This window comes from Salvia splendens, chromosome 1 (genome assembly GCF_004379255.2).
Source record: "Salvia splendens isolate huo1 chromosome 1, SspV2, whole genome shotgun sequence".
Classification (NCBI taxonomy): Eukaryota; Viridiplantae; Streptophyta; class Magnoliopsida; order Lamiales; family Lamiaceae; genus Salvia; species Salvia splendens.
The window spans coordinates 20,109,319-20,122,685 of NC_056032.1; the positions used below are offsets into that span (position 1 = coordinate 20,109,319).

Sequence of the window (13,367 nt, forward strand, 5' to 3'; positions counted from 1 at the left end):
GAGTTGAATAGTGTACTCGGGAGACGAAATAATTGACTTGGAAAAGGGATCTTTCACACTTTAATTCAATAGAACTCGAAAGAGTTGATGTTTCACGTGAGGTCATTGGTCTTAACTAACTTTTGGGAGTTAGACGTTATAGATTTAAAGGGGACTTTGGTTTCAACATCTAATCTACAGATTTCTCACCTCGGGAGGTGGTTTAATCTAGTTAAGTGACCGACTTAATAGCTCTAGAGACCGTAATTCAAGGAAGTCGATTGAATAATAGCTCGTGACTATGTTTTTGGATCCTAACATTCTACATTTGTTAGTCTGCATTGTATTATTTGTTTCTATGCTTTATTTTATTTGGTTATTTATTTCTGTCTAGTTTAATAAATCAAACCAAAACCCTGTGTCTCTAAATAGTATATGATGCTTAGTATATGGTAGTCAGTTGCAATCTTATTCCCTGTGTTCGATATCCCAGTACTGATCTTTAGCTATACTAGATCTACCATGTATACTTGCAGGTATTTTTAGTGCTAATAAATAGTGCATTAGCGGGTGGCGGCGCGAAATGAGGTGAAGGGTTAGGGATTGAGAACCCTAACCCTAATAACATCCTGTTTGCTATTTATGTATGATTAATCTTTTTTTTACCCCGTCATGATAATAGTATCAGTATCCACCCTACAACTGCTTATTATATCACTGGAAATTGATGATACAAGATGGATTTTTGATTGTAGGGCAACTGATACCATAACCTATGATAAAAATGATTATGCGAGCCTCCATAAAACCCCTAAATCTCATATCCAGACTGTGGATGGGAGTAAATTCCGGTTAAAGGGCAGGAACTATAGAAATTTTGCCAGATTTGCGCATCTCGAACTGTCTATATGTTCCAAATCTGTCTCAGAAATTGATGTCTATTAGTCATGTGACGAAGGATTTAAATTGTATTTTACTCATGCATCCAAACTTCTGCCTATTACAGGATATCCGGGTTGGGAAGATTATGGACCTGGCACTGAGCTCCGAGTACTCTACTTTGTGGATGAGATTGCTCAACAAGATGGTGCGGCGATGCTTGCTCACGGATCCACAAATCAAGATGCTTGGCTCTGGCACCGAAGAATGAGCCATCCTTCTCCGGGTTATTTGAAATCTCTTTTTTTTCGAATCTTACCTAGACATTTTTCTTGATAGTCGAGTTAAAATTGCTTCTTCACTTGTGCATTCTGATGTGTGGGGTCCTGCACCCATTAGTACCAACTTGGGTTTTAAGTATTTTGCTTTGTTTGTTGATGATTGTACCAGAACTACTTGGGTTTACTTTTTGAAACATAAGTCCAAAGTTTTAGATAAATTTGTCATCATCTATAAAATGATTCAGACCTAATTCCAAACCTCAATTAAAATCTTACGATCTGATAATGAGGGGGAATTTGTCAATAGTTCTATGTCTTGATTTTTTTACTGAAAATGGGTTAATACATCAAACTTTTTGTCCTCATGCACATGAAAAGAACGGGGTAGCAAAAAGAAAAATAGGATTATTCTTGATATGACTCAGGCACTTCTCATTGACTCCAAAACACCACATTTTTTCTGGCCTGAAGCTATCGCCACATTTTATACCTCATAAACCGCCTTCCTACAAAAACCTTGAATCATAAAACACCTTTGGACCACCTATCCACTGTAACCCAAGTACCATCCTTACTATCTCTACCATCCAAAATCTTTGGTTGTTCGGTATGCATCCATATTCCTAAGCACAAAAGATCTAAACTTGAACTATGTGCAATTAATGTGTGTTTGTTGGGTTTGGTATAAATCAAAACGGCTACCTTATGCTCCCAAAACAAAATGAGTAATTAGAACCATAAACTGTAATTTTCTCGAGTCTGAATTTTACTATCACAAACACCTTGGGAGTCAGGGGAAAGTCTAGAGAATGAATTCGTTAGATGTTATGTGCCAAGTACCTTTGACATCGGGCCAACAGAGCAAGTTGGCACTATCCATGAGCCGATCCCATCCATAGATGCGATCCAGATGCTTCCGCCGTGTTCTTTGATCCCACCGGGTCGTAATCCGTGGTACACGGCGGAAGCGTTTGGATCGCATCTGTGGATGGGATCACCTCATGGATAGTGCCAACTTTCTTTGTTAGTCCCACGTCAAAGGTACTTGGCACATAACATCAAAGGGAGTCATTCTCTCGACTAATCCCTAATCCACACTTTGAGGATACAACCATTACTCCTGACCCCTCTAGGGCAGAAACAGAAGAAGACAAAACTATTGATCAAGACACTGGTCAATATGTACTTCCCCTAAGAAGCACAAGAGGCATCCCACCTAAGAGGATTGGAAGACAAAGAAGATACTCTGTGGCGAATTTTGCCAAAGCAAACATCTCAAAAATGGCGAAAGCATTCGATACAACATGTACGAGGAGGAGATTCCTCGAACTTTTGAAGAAGCCATAAAACTAAAACATTGGAGGGTCGCATGCTAGTCGAGATGAAGGTCTAGAAACAAAACGACACGTGGGAGATTAGCCCACTGCCTGAAGGGAAGCACATAGTGGGATGTTGTTGGGTCTTCACAATTAAACAGAGACTAGACGAAAGCATTGAGAGGCACAAGGCTCGACTCGTAGCAAATTGATACACACAAACTTAGGGATTGATTATTCTGAAACCTTATCTCTAGTTGCCAAGATGAACACCGTCTGTGTGCTACTCTATATTTCCGCCAATAAAGATTGGCCACTCCACCGTCATGGGGAACTAGAGGATCCTATATATATGGCAGCACCATCGGGATTCACTGAGGAATTTGGACAAGAGAAAGTATACAGACTGAGAAAGATCCTCTATGGACTTAAACAGTCTCCTAGGGTGTGGTTTGGAAGATTCACTGATGTGATGAAGAAATATGGATATCGGTAGAGTAACTCAGATCACACCCTCTTCGTCAAGAGAGTTGGCAAGAAGATCACATGCTTGAAACTTACGTGGATGATATGATAATCACGGGAGATGACAAGGAAGAAATAGAGAAACTTAAGGAGCCTCTGGCAGCTGAATTTGAAATGAAAAATCTTGGAGACCTCAAATATTTTTTAGGAATTGAACTGTTGAGATCAAGCAAAGGAATCTTCATTTGCCAAATGAAGTACATCCTTGATCTTTTGACAGAGACAGGCATGTTAGACTGCAAACTGACAAACACTCCAATTGTTCAGAATCATGGTCCTCAAGTTGTAAAAGGGCCAGCAACCATTGATCGAATAAGATACCAGAGATTGGTTGGGAAACTCATATATCTTTGCCACACCAGACCAAATATTGTCTATGTTGTGGGGATACTTAGCCAATTTATGCACAGACACCTTGAAGAGAAGATAGTGGAGATCCCATATGTGAAGTCTGAAGACCAATTGGCCGACATTTTTACCAAGGCGGTATCGGCGAAAAATATTCAATAAGTATTGGGCAAGTTAAGCTTCGGGAATCCCGTCACTTAACTCGAGGGGGAGTGTTGGAAGAAGATTTTGCACAATCGAAGGAGATTGGAAGAAATCAAGGAAAAGATCGCTCGAAATCAATCACGAGATATTAGGAAGATAATTGATATCTTTTACCTTATTCTATGTTTCCTTGAATTGATATTCCTTAGCCTATATAAGATGTATAAATCATTGTGAATGAATATATCACAAATTATCTCATCCTTCACGTTTCTACATTATACTTGCAAGTAATTGTAGTGCTAAAAAATAGTGCATCAATCATACAACGCCTACCAAAATAAATAAAATTTCGTGGAGAAAAAGGGAAAAAGTAAAATTACTATTTTCACCACCAAGTATTACGACGGCCTTACCAAACTTTTCGTGCAACTTTGTCGTCCAGCGTAGTTGCTGCCTCAGATACAACTGAAAGAAGTCTAAATTAGTTTCCAGCTGATTCTGCGGTGATATTAGAGGTACAGATTTAAACATGCACAATTAATGCACGGTGATTTAAACATGCAACTTTTCTCTACGTGATTTTGTTTGTTTTGGTAAGCGCTATATATTCCAATGTTGGAGACAAAAAATTCCTATTTTTCAATGCTATGAAATATTCTTTTGAGTAAATATTCGCACAAAACATGCAAAAAATAGCGAAACGGCACCGTATTATACTAAATTAAATAATTTTATTTGTTTTACTCCCTTTAATCTCTTTTTTTCTTTCTTAATATATATCCAATTTTTATACATAAAATTATTTAATTTAATACAATACGACATGATTCAGTGCCTACAATATGACATCATTTTGGTTGATGTTCGTATTGCCAAAATCTTGATTGGCTGCAAAATTAAAACAAGACAATATTTTGATAATTAATTATCAAATTTTAAAGTTAGTATGCAAAATCAGAATTCCGCGAATGCTAATTGTGCATCTGACTACTTGCATGGTTGACAGTCAAGAATCCTCAGGTTGCGGCAATGTAGTTTGAAGAGTCGGTGAAAATTTCATCAGGCCAAGTAACAAATACAGAAGCATCTAAAGGTGGTTCTAAACTGCGGAAGTTGCGAAACCTACTTTGCTGCAGCAATTTCCAACATGCGAGTGGTCGGAATATCTCCTTAGACAACTCTCATCAGTCCGACAACATCTTCGAATGCTTCTCCGACCAAGGCGCCACCTTAGACAACACCCCACGTATAAATTATGTTTATGAAATTGATGGATTAATCTCAAATTAATAAAGCCTTTTGTTGTTCTCTTATGGAAGATTTATATGATGTGTTTTTATACTACTAGCTTATCGTTTGTTTGTTTTTTATCTTTTTATCACTAATTTATTTTGGGAAAAATAGGATACAGATTCAAACATGCAATATATTTATAAGTATGATTCTGTGCGAACATTTATGCAAAGCCAATTTCATCACACTGAAAAAAAAAAGCTACTCCCTCCAATCTCTCATAGTTGAGGCAAAAAGTAAGAAAAGAATGTTGAGTGTGTTAAATACATAGAAAAAAAAAGTAAAAAAGAGAAAAAAGTAAAGAGAATAAAGTAAAAAGTAATAAAGTAGAAAGAATGAAGTAAGAGAGAGTAAAGTAAGAAAGAGAAAAAAGTTACTATATATGAAAATGACTCAACTTTGAGGGAACTTTCCGAAATAGAAAAATGACTCAACTATGAAGAACATGGAGAGTAATTTTTTATCTTCAACTTTAGAATGTACCGCTTCTACCAAAACAAATAAAATTCGAAAATAAAATTACTATTTACGCCACCGAGGTCAAATATTCACTCCCCCACTCCTTGTGGGCTGATGCCCCCACTGGTGCCGAAGATGTCGAATTTGGGGCCGAGAATGAGCGTCTCCCCCTGATACACTCGGATGCCCCCACTGATGCATCGAATTTAAAACATGACAACCGGATTAAAAGTTTAAAACAAGAGTTTTTAGTTGTAGCATCTTCACCAACTGCATTTAATAAAGAGAATAATACACATTCATATTATTATCCCTATTATGGCATTCCTCTAAAAACGGGAAATAAAGATAAAAAAAAGAGTATCCTTACTTGATAGTCTGCATCGTCAAATCAGACAAGTATCACATATATAATTATATATAGTGTTATTAAATATTAGTATATTTTTTTTATAAAGCATGGGTAAGATGATTCCCAAATTAAAAAAAATTACAAAATAATCTATTTAGATAAATATATGATCATTTTCCTTTGTCATGATTGAAATAACAATATACAATGAATTTGATCACCAGCGGATCCAAATAAGAGCAAAGGAAAGGGGTACAAGCATAAAGAAGTGCCCCAAATAAATTTCTAATTAGTACTCATCCGTTCCATATTAATAGAGACGTTTCATTATGTGCACTCGTTTTAGAAAAATAATAATAAATACTCTCTTCGTCCCAAGATAAGCGAAACACTTCTTTTGGGCACGAGATTTAAGGAGTTGATATTTAAAAAGTTAAAGTGAAGAGAGTAAAATATGAGAGAGAGAAAAGTAGATGAGCGAAGAGAGAATAAAGTAGGTGAAGAATAAAGTAAGAGAGAAAATTTTTTGCTAAAAAGAAAATTACTCACTTATGGTGGGACATCCCAAAATGAAAAGTGACTCGCTAATCTTAGGATAGAGAGTAGTTAAAGTGAAGAAAAAGTAAAATAAGAAATAAAATAATGTAGAAAACATTCTTTCCTACTATTTTATGTTCGCAATTATTTAACCGTGTTGCTCATCGAATTTAAAAGATGTCAACGAGGTTAAAATAATAAAACTATAATTTTTTGTTGTAGCATCTTCACCAACTGCATTTAATAAAGAGAATAATATACATTCATATTTTTTTTCCTTCAATGGTATTACTCTAAAAACGGAAAATAGAGAGAGAAGAGTATCTTACTTGACTTATTTCACACATATAATTATATATAATGTTATTAAATAATAGTATTCTTTTATAAAGAAGGGGTAATATGAATAATAAATTAAAAAATTTGTAAAAGAATCTATAAAGATAATTATATGATTAATTTCTTTCATGATGATTCAAATAATAATGTACTAAGAACGCAATTGTTTCATGAATTAAAATAAATCCTAGACATGATTTTTATGTTTAAATGGTTAACCATTTTTTTATTCACCAAGAATCAACAATGACTTGCATTATGATCTTCTTGATAGTCAACCACAAATTATATGATATGTTAAAGCATATCCTACACACAAGAATCATAAATTCTACGTTGACACCGAAGTAAATATAAGTTGAAAATGAGGCATGGGTAGGTCCCACAAAAGAGATAATTTATGAGGAAAAGATCCATAAATGATATTCTATCCGTCCCATATAAATAAGCTCAATTTCTTTCTCTCATCTGTCCTATAGAAATAGTTTATAACCATTTATGAAAAAAATTCATCTTTTGTTGCTTTATCATTTCTATGCCCCAAAGTCAAGTACATTATTTCAACTATTTTTTCTTATTCTCTCATATTTTACCAATTACTCATTAAAATCGATATCATCCCAAAATCTAAGATGCAAAGCCTTGTTATATACTCGCATGCATCACTCCCACCAAAGGCATTTACACTCGCATCGCATATATATATGCACGGTGCACTCACTTCTTCACTTACTCGCTCGCTCGCTCACTCACTCACTCACTCTCTCTCTTTCTCTCTCTCCCTAATGGAAACAACAAGAGATCCCAGTGGCTCTTCCGGGTGGGCAGCAACCCCTTTTGGTGCCGAGGATAGTGTATCTGAAGATGAGAATGAGCATCACCCCCTTGAACTGGCGCCGCCGCAAAATAATCTTAAAACTGATTCGGACTTCCGGCTGTTGTCTCCGAAGCAGCGCCTACGGTGGACCCCGGAGATGCACGAAAAGTTCATTGAGGCCGTCGCCGAACTCGGTGGCCGATATAGTAATTTTACTTTTTTACCTTTTTCACGAAATTTTATTTGTTTTGATAAGCACGGTATATTCTAAAGTTGAAGGTAAAAAAAATTTCCTATTTTTAAATGCGATGAAATATGTTTTTGCATAAATCGTCACACTGAAGACCAAAAATTCGATGGCGATACCTATGGTTGTCACGCTCGCTATTATGACTAGCTTACTTTTAAAACTTATTAGAATAATGTTGATTTAATTTGAAACACTATTTTTTTTTGTTTTGCATAATTTGGTTTTTGGTTAATTGTATGGTTGCAGAGGCAACGCCTAAATCAATTTCAAAATTGATGGGAATAGAAGGAATAACTCTCTTTCATATCAAGAGTCATTTGCAGGTTTTATATATGTTCTTTTTATTTTATTTTCACTGTATTTTGGTGCGCGCTTCAAAAAATTATTGAGTACCATTAGTTTGAATTATTTCATGATTTTTATTTTTTAAATTGCAAAAGAAATTCAGGCTTGGGAAGACTGGATCAGAGATGAGGAAAAAGGATTTCATACCGCTCAACTATTGTAAGTTCTTCTTTAAACTTTTAATATTATTATTTGTTATTAAAAGGAAGTAATGGCGTGTAATAAAACTAACTTTTCTCATTTCCTATTTTATATTATGACTTATAGAATCGATATAAAATAAATATTACTTATATTTTATATTATGATTTTTAGAGTCGATATAAAATAGGAAATATTACTTATAGCATAACTGACAAAAGATTCCCAGTCATATTATAATATATGAAAAAGTAAATGCGGATTAGATGTGCACATTAAAATATTCTCATTTTCCATTGAAGATGATTTGTAAATTGTAAAATTGAGTTGTATTGGATAGTATTTTTATTATTTCTTATACATTATTGGGAATTTGAACGACATTTGTTTGTGGGCCATTTTAGACCGAAAAGGAGATGATATATTGCCGCCAGTGAACCAGAGAGCCGAGGAATCTTCTGCCCCAAGTGAATTTAACATTAATGGGTAATATATCTTACAGTATTTATTTATTTATTTATTTATTTATTTATTTATGTGTATTGGAGTTGCAAATGGAGAATTGAAGCTACAACTGACACAATGACGCAATAATATGATTTAGATTTGTAACTGAATTTCATTTTAAGCATTTAATTACATGGCATAAAAAAATACCTACTTATTGAATAATTACTTATCACCACTAATCGAATCATACAGGTGAATCCAACGTTGTTAGTATCTGCTAGGAATATATTGAAGATTCACGATTTTGGAAGATCTCATAGAAAGATTTTCCGAAATATACATGTAAATTCCCAAAATAAATTTAAAATGGAACACAAATCGGCACAAGACTTTAAAATAAAGAGATATTTCGTATTCATGCGCAACGCTCTTTACATACCCCTACGATGAATTTGAACTTTAAATCTTGTAATCGGATTCCCTTATTCAAATTTTGATTATTGCATGAACAATAAACTATCAAACCCCAAATTTAGGAAAGATAAAATATTACGCATGGAGATAGAACAGTGTATTCGAAAATCACAGTGTAGGTAGCAAAGATTTTATCGTTTAATACTGATACTGTGTGATCTTATTCTCATTCCCTCATTTTTAGAATACTTTTAAGAAATAGACTGAAAGATATTTTCCAACTACAAGTTTATGATTTAGTCTATAATGTTACTCCTGTTTCATGAACAATAAACTATCAAACCCCTGTTTCCTGAATGCAGAAGCAATATAGCTGGAGCTGAGGCGTATGGCAATCTCCATCTACTAGTTGAGGTATATGTAGAATTTGATTTAATTATTTTATTTTATAGAGAGGTACTTTCTTATATGTTTTAAATTTTATAAAAAATTTAAAATTGGTTTAGAAAATGTCAAATTATTTCTTTGTTTGATTTTGCAACCAATAAAGCGTTTGATTTTTATAGAGAGGTATACGTAGAAACGCGACGAATTATACTACATCCGTCCAAAAAAATAGACAAAGTTATAAATGGCACAGGTTTTAATACATACTCCCTCCGTCCTCGAATAAGAGTCTCGCTTTTGCATTTTAGTCTGTCCGAGAATAGGAGTCCCGGTTCACTTTTACCATAAATGGTAATAGGGTCTCATCTTCCACTAACTCATTCCACTAACATTTCATTTAAAACTAATACATACAAGTGGGACCCTATTCTACTAACTTTTTTTCACCCACTTTTTTTAACATTTCTTAAAATTCACGCCGCCAAGAAATGACACTTCTAATTGGTGGAAGGAGGGAGTAATTAATAAGGTAAGAGAGAGGGAGAGAAAATGTGGTGGAAGTAGTGTTAGTGGATGTGGGATCCACATTAAGAATGTTGTGTGAGGTTAGTATTGGTTTAGAACTTTCCATTTTTAGAATTAGTCTAATTTTGATGGACGGGCCCAATATGGTAAAACTTGTCTATTTTTTGTAGACGGAGATAATACTAAACATTTGATATTAATTAATATATAAAAATAATATGACGATAGTTTGCTGCCTACAATATTGCATTGTTTCTGTTGATGTTCAGAATGTCATGTAAGTAAGTCAACAAACAATGTCAATACCAAAATCTTGATTGAGTGCAAAATTATAACAAATCAATATTCAGATTTTAATGTTACTTACGTGAGATTCTGTTGATATTCAGAATGTCACGTAAGTAAATCAAAATACCGTGATGGCCATCATATATCTAACTACTTGCATGGTTGACCGTCAAGAACCCTCAGGCTGCGGCTGAGAAGTTTGAAACGCCAGAGAAAATTTCTGGCCAAAATATAAAAGAAGCAGCATCTACAGCTGGTGGTTCTAAATCGCCGGAGGCAGCAAAACCTACTCTGTTGTCGTTGTTCCCGACATGCGAATGGCCAGAATATCTCCCTGCGAGAAGCCAGAATATTTCCATGGACTCAGACAATACGCCCAACCTCCACCTCTCCGCCCCACAGTATCATCATCCTTAATGATTTAATCCTACTTTTATTGTGGTCATGAACTTATGGGATTAAACTCAAAATAACAAAGCATTATATTGTCAAGGTTTTTATAAAGCGTTCTTGTAATTCATAGTTTTTTTTGTGCATATATTTGTTTAATTATGCTCTTATATACTCACTCCGTCCCAATGTAGTTGAGTCGTATTCATTTTTTGTTATCCCAAACTAGTTGAGTCATTTCCCTTTTAGTAAAAAATCCATTCTCTCTTTTACTTTACTCTCTCTTATTTTACTTTCTCCACTTTAACCTTTAACAAATCAATTTCTTAAATCTTGTTTGCAAAAGAATATGATGTTTATTATTATTATTATTATTATTATTATTATTATTATTAATATAAGCGGGTAATAAAATAATTTTTTCTCATTCTCCATTTATAATATGATTGTTAATTTCTATATAAAAAATATTACTTACAGTAAAGTGCATAATATGAATAGGTTACCATTCAAATAAGAGAAAATGAAAAACATATGAGGAAAAGTAATAATTACAAAACTATAGTTTAAGCCTTACTCGCTACCCAATACCTAGCGGGTAGCGGATCGAGACGAGATGGGAATAACCCACGCTACCCATTTTGCCACCCCTAGTTTAAGGTGATTCACAGCTAGTGTACGTTTACTTTTCCGAAAACACCTCCTTTAATTTTCCTCATTTCAGAAATATTGTAAACCACATAAATGTTATAATTAAATTGAAAATTGTAAAAATGAGTTTGATTGTGTAGCATTATTATTTCATACATAATTGGAAATATGAACGAATATTATTTGTTGGACACTTTAGACACGAAAAAAATGATATATTGCCACCGCGGGAAGTTGCTAACTCTGCTAACTTATCAACTCAGTGTATTGAAAATGTCAAAACGATGAAATTAAAATATCAACACACAATGTCAACACAATATATTAAAATGTCAACAAAATTATGTGTTAACATATTAATATCATTGTTTTAACATTTTTAATACAATGCATTGATGAGTTAGCTGAGTTAATAACTTAAGAAAGTTACCAATTGATCATACCTCTTGCCACCAAAGTACCAAAGAACTAAGGGATCTTCCACATCATTTAACATCTATCGGTAATTAATCTTATTTATTTATTTGTGGGTATTGGAGTTGCAAATTGTAAATTGAGGTTATAACTGACACAAGAATATGATATAGATTTGTAACCGTTAGGGTTTGTATACTAGAAATCACCTTTCGAGTGATTGAACATTGTAAAACTCTAATTATTATTTTCCAATAAACGCAATAGATTATTTTTGTCATAATGTTGTTTATTACATATTTAAATGTATAAGTGAACATAACAGAGTCTAAGTCTTTGTTTTAGTAGACCGGTTGTGTGCTGCGCTCAATTTAAGGTACGCGGTCAGTCCTGAACAAAGAAAAATAAGAATTTCACAACTTAGATAGGCCTAGACTACCTATCGTGAATGGTTGCAATGTCAGTCCGATTATTTCTAAGCCTTATTGAAATATGATGACGTTGGTGTGGTATATCACTGAATGGATCTAACAGCAAGACAAGTCTTTATGCTATCTACTGAAAGACGAGTTCTTGATAATTAACTTCTTAATCAATGTACGTTAGCATTGAGCATACGATATTGAGTATCTACTACTTTGACTTACCAAAGGTGCGGGTTTTTTCGTCACCCAACGATCCAGGTATATTGGGTAGTGGTGATCATTATCTGGCGGTGCTAGGATTGCTATTATATTGAATCGTGCGCGAGGAGAGTCTCGTTTGATAACATCCACAAGAGGAGCTCGAAACAAGGTTTTATTATTCGGAACCTAGCTAGTTGGAGTTTGATTACTCTATGAATAATAAATAAGAGTTTATTGCTAAGTCCACTCTTGGAAATTAAAATATGTTAATTAATTAAGTCCATAGCAGACATTAATCAATGGATGTTTCTATCTTAAGCGCGGGAAATGAATTAAACAAATAAAAGGAAACCCGAAATACTTGTAATTTCGGATTTGGAAAGGCAGTGCAATATTACTTCTGTAGTGGCTGCTTGTAATATTCCAATATGAGCTTGTATTAAATTGTGGGTTTAATTTAATTAGTAAAAAGCTAATTGGGTGAGGCCATGTCCAAATTCTTCCTTAGATCCCTGACTGGGCCCAATATGTGACTTAATATAAATAGGAGAATAAAGGAGACAGAAAACACACTTTTTTCATAACAAAATTTCGTCCACCTCAGATTTGAGAGAGGATCGAAATTCTTCTCCTTCCGTGAGCAGATTTCTGTCTTCGTTATTTAAGTCCTAGTACACTGGTGAGATTTGCCCACACAAATATCAGTCTACAGTCCGGGACACCAGTCAGAAGATCTGAGGTCGAGTTCTGAAGATCTTCACGTGGAGAAGACGCAAGCCATCTTCGATTCTTAAGTGAATCAACGAGGTAAATTGGCTAACTCCGTAGTATGCATGTTTTAGGGATTGTTTGATCTAAAGCATGATTATATTTCAAGATATGAGCATGATACGTGAGAAAATTACGCGAATAGAATTTGTCTAAATAATCAGCTAAATAGATCAAATTCATGTGATCGGTTTTTATGCACGCCTCCGCTGCCAACCCCTTCAATTGGTATCAGAGCCAGTCTTTGGCTCTGATTATTTGGATTTAAATTTCGCGAAATTCATGTATGCATGTGTTATTTGATTTCGAAGCATGTTCTTGTTGGTTTTTGTTTAATTTTATGCATGTTGAACTTAAGAACAATCGAATCAAAAAACTTAAATTTTTCGATTGTACAAGACGTGCGATCCGTCGGCGCTCGCGCCGAGACGGATCGCACCACGCGC

General features: G+C 34.4%; 2 protein-coding genes across 2 annotated transcripts; both read left to right on the forward strand.

Annotated features, from left to right (window-relative positions):
• The first annotated feature begins 3,001 nt into the window (after positions 1-3,001).
• Positions 3,002-3,490, forward strand: LOC121745513 (uncharacterized mitochondrial protein AtMg00810-like). Its single transcript, XM_042139493.1, has one exon. It carries the CDS (start codon positions 3,002-3,004, stop codon positions 3,488-3,490), a length of 489 nt encoding a protein of 162 aa, XP_041995427.1.
• A 3,750-nt stretch (positions 3,491-7,240) lies between these two features.
• Positions 7,241-10,489, forward strand: LOC121745600 (myb-related protein 2-like). The gene is made up of 6 exons (XM_042139602.1): positions 7,241-7,478; positions 7,769-7,845; positions 7,963-8,026; positions 8,413-8,494; positions 9,235-9,286; positions 10,247-10,489. The coding sequence occupies exons 1-6, from the start codon at positions 7,241-7,243 to the stop codon at positions 10,487-10,489; spliced, it is 756 nt and encodes a 251-aa protein (XP_041995536.1).
• Positions 10,490-13,367: the final 2,878 nt, after the last annotated feature.

What these genes read in the sequence shown, in the direction of transcription:
- LOC121745600 (XM_042139602.1), top strand. Translation starts at nt 7,241, where the DNA reads ATGGAAACAACAAGAGATCCCAGTGGCTCTTCCGGGTGGGCAGCAACC. An exon ending in AGTGAATTTAACATTAATGG is followed by an intron (nt 8,495 to 9,234) that starts GTAATATATCTT and finishes TCCTGAATGCAG; the next exon opens with AAGCAATATAGCTGGAGCTG. An exon ending in ATCTCCATCTACTAGTTGAG is followed by an intron (nt 9,287 to 10,246) that starts GTATATGTAGAA and finishes TTGACCGTCAAG; the next exon opens with AACCCTCAGGCTGCGGCTGA.
- LOC121745513 (XM_042139493.1), top strand. Translation starts at nt 3,002, where the DNA reads ATGCTTGAAACTTACGTGGATGATATGATAATCACGGGAGATGACAAG.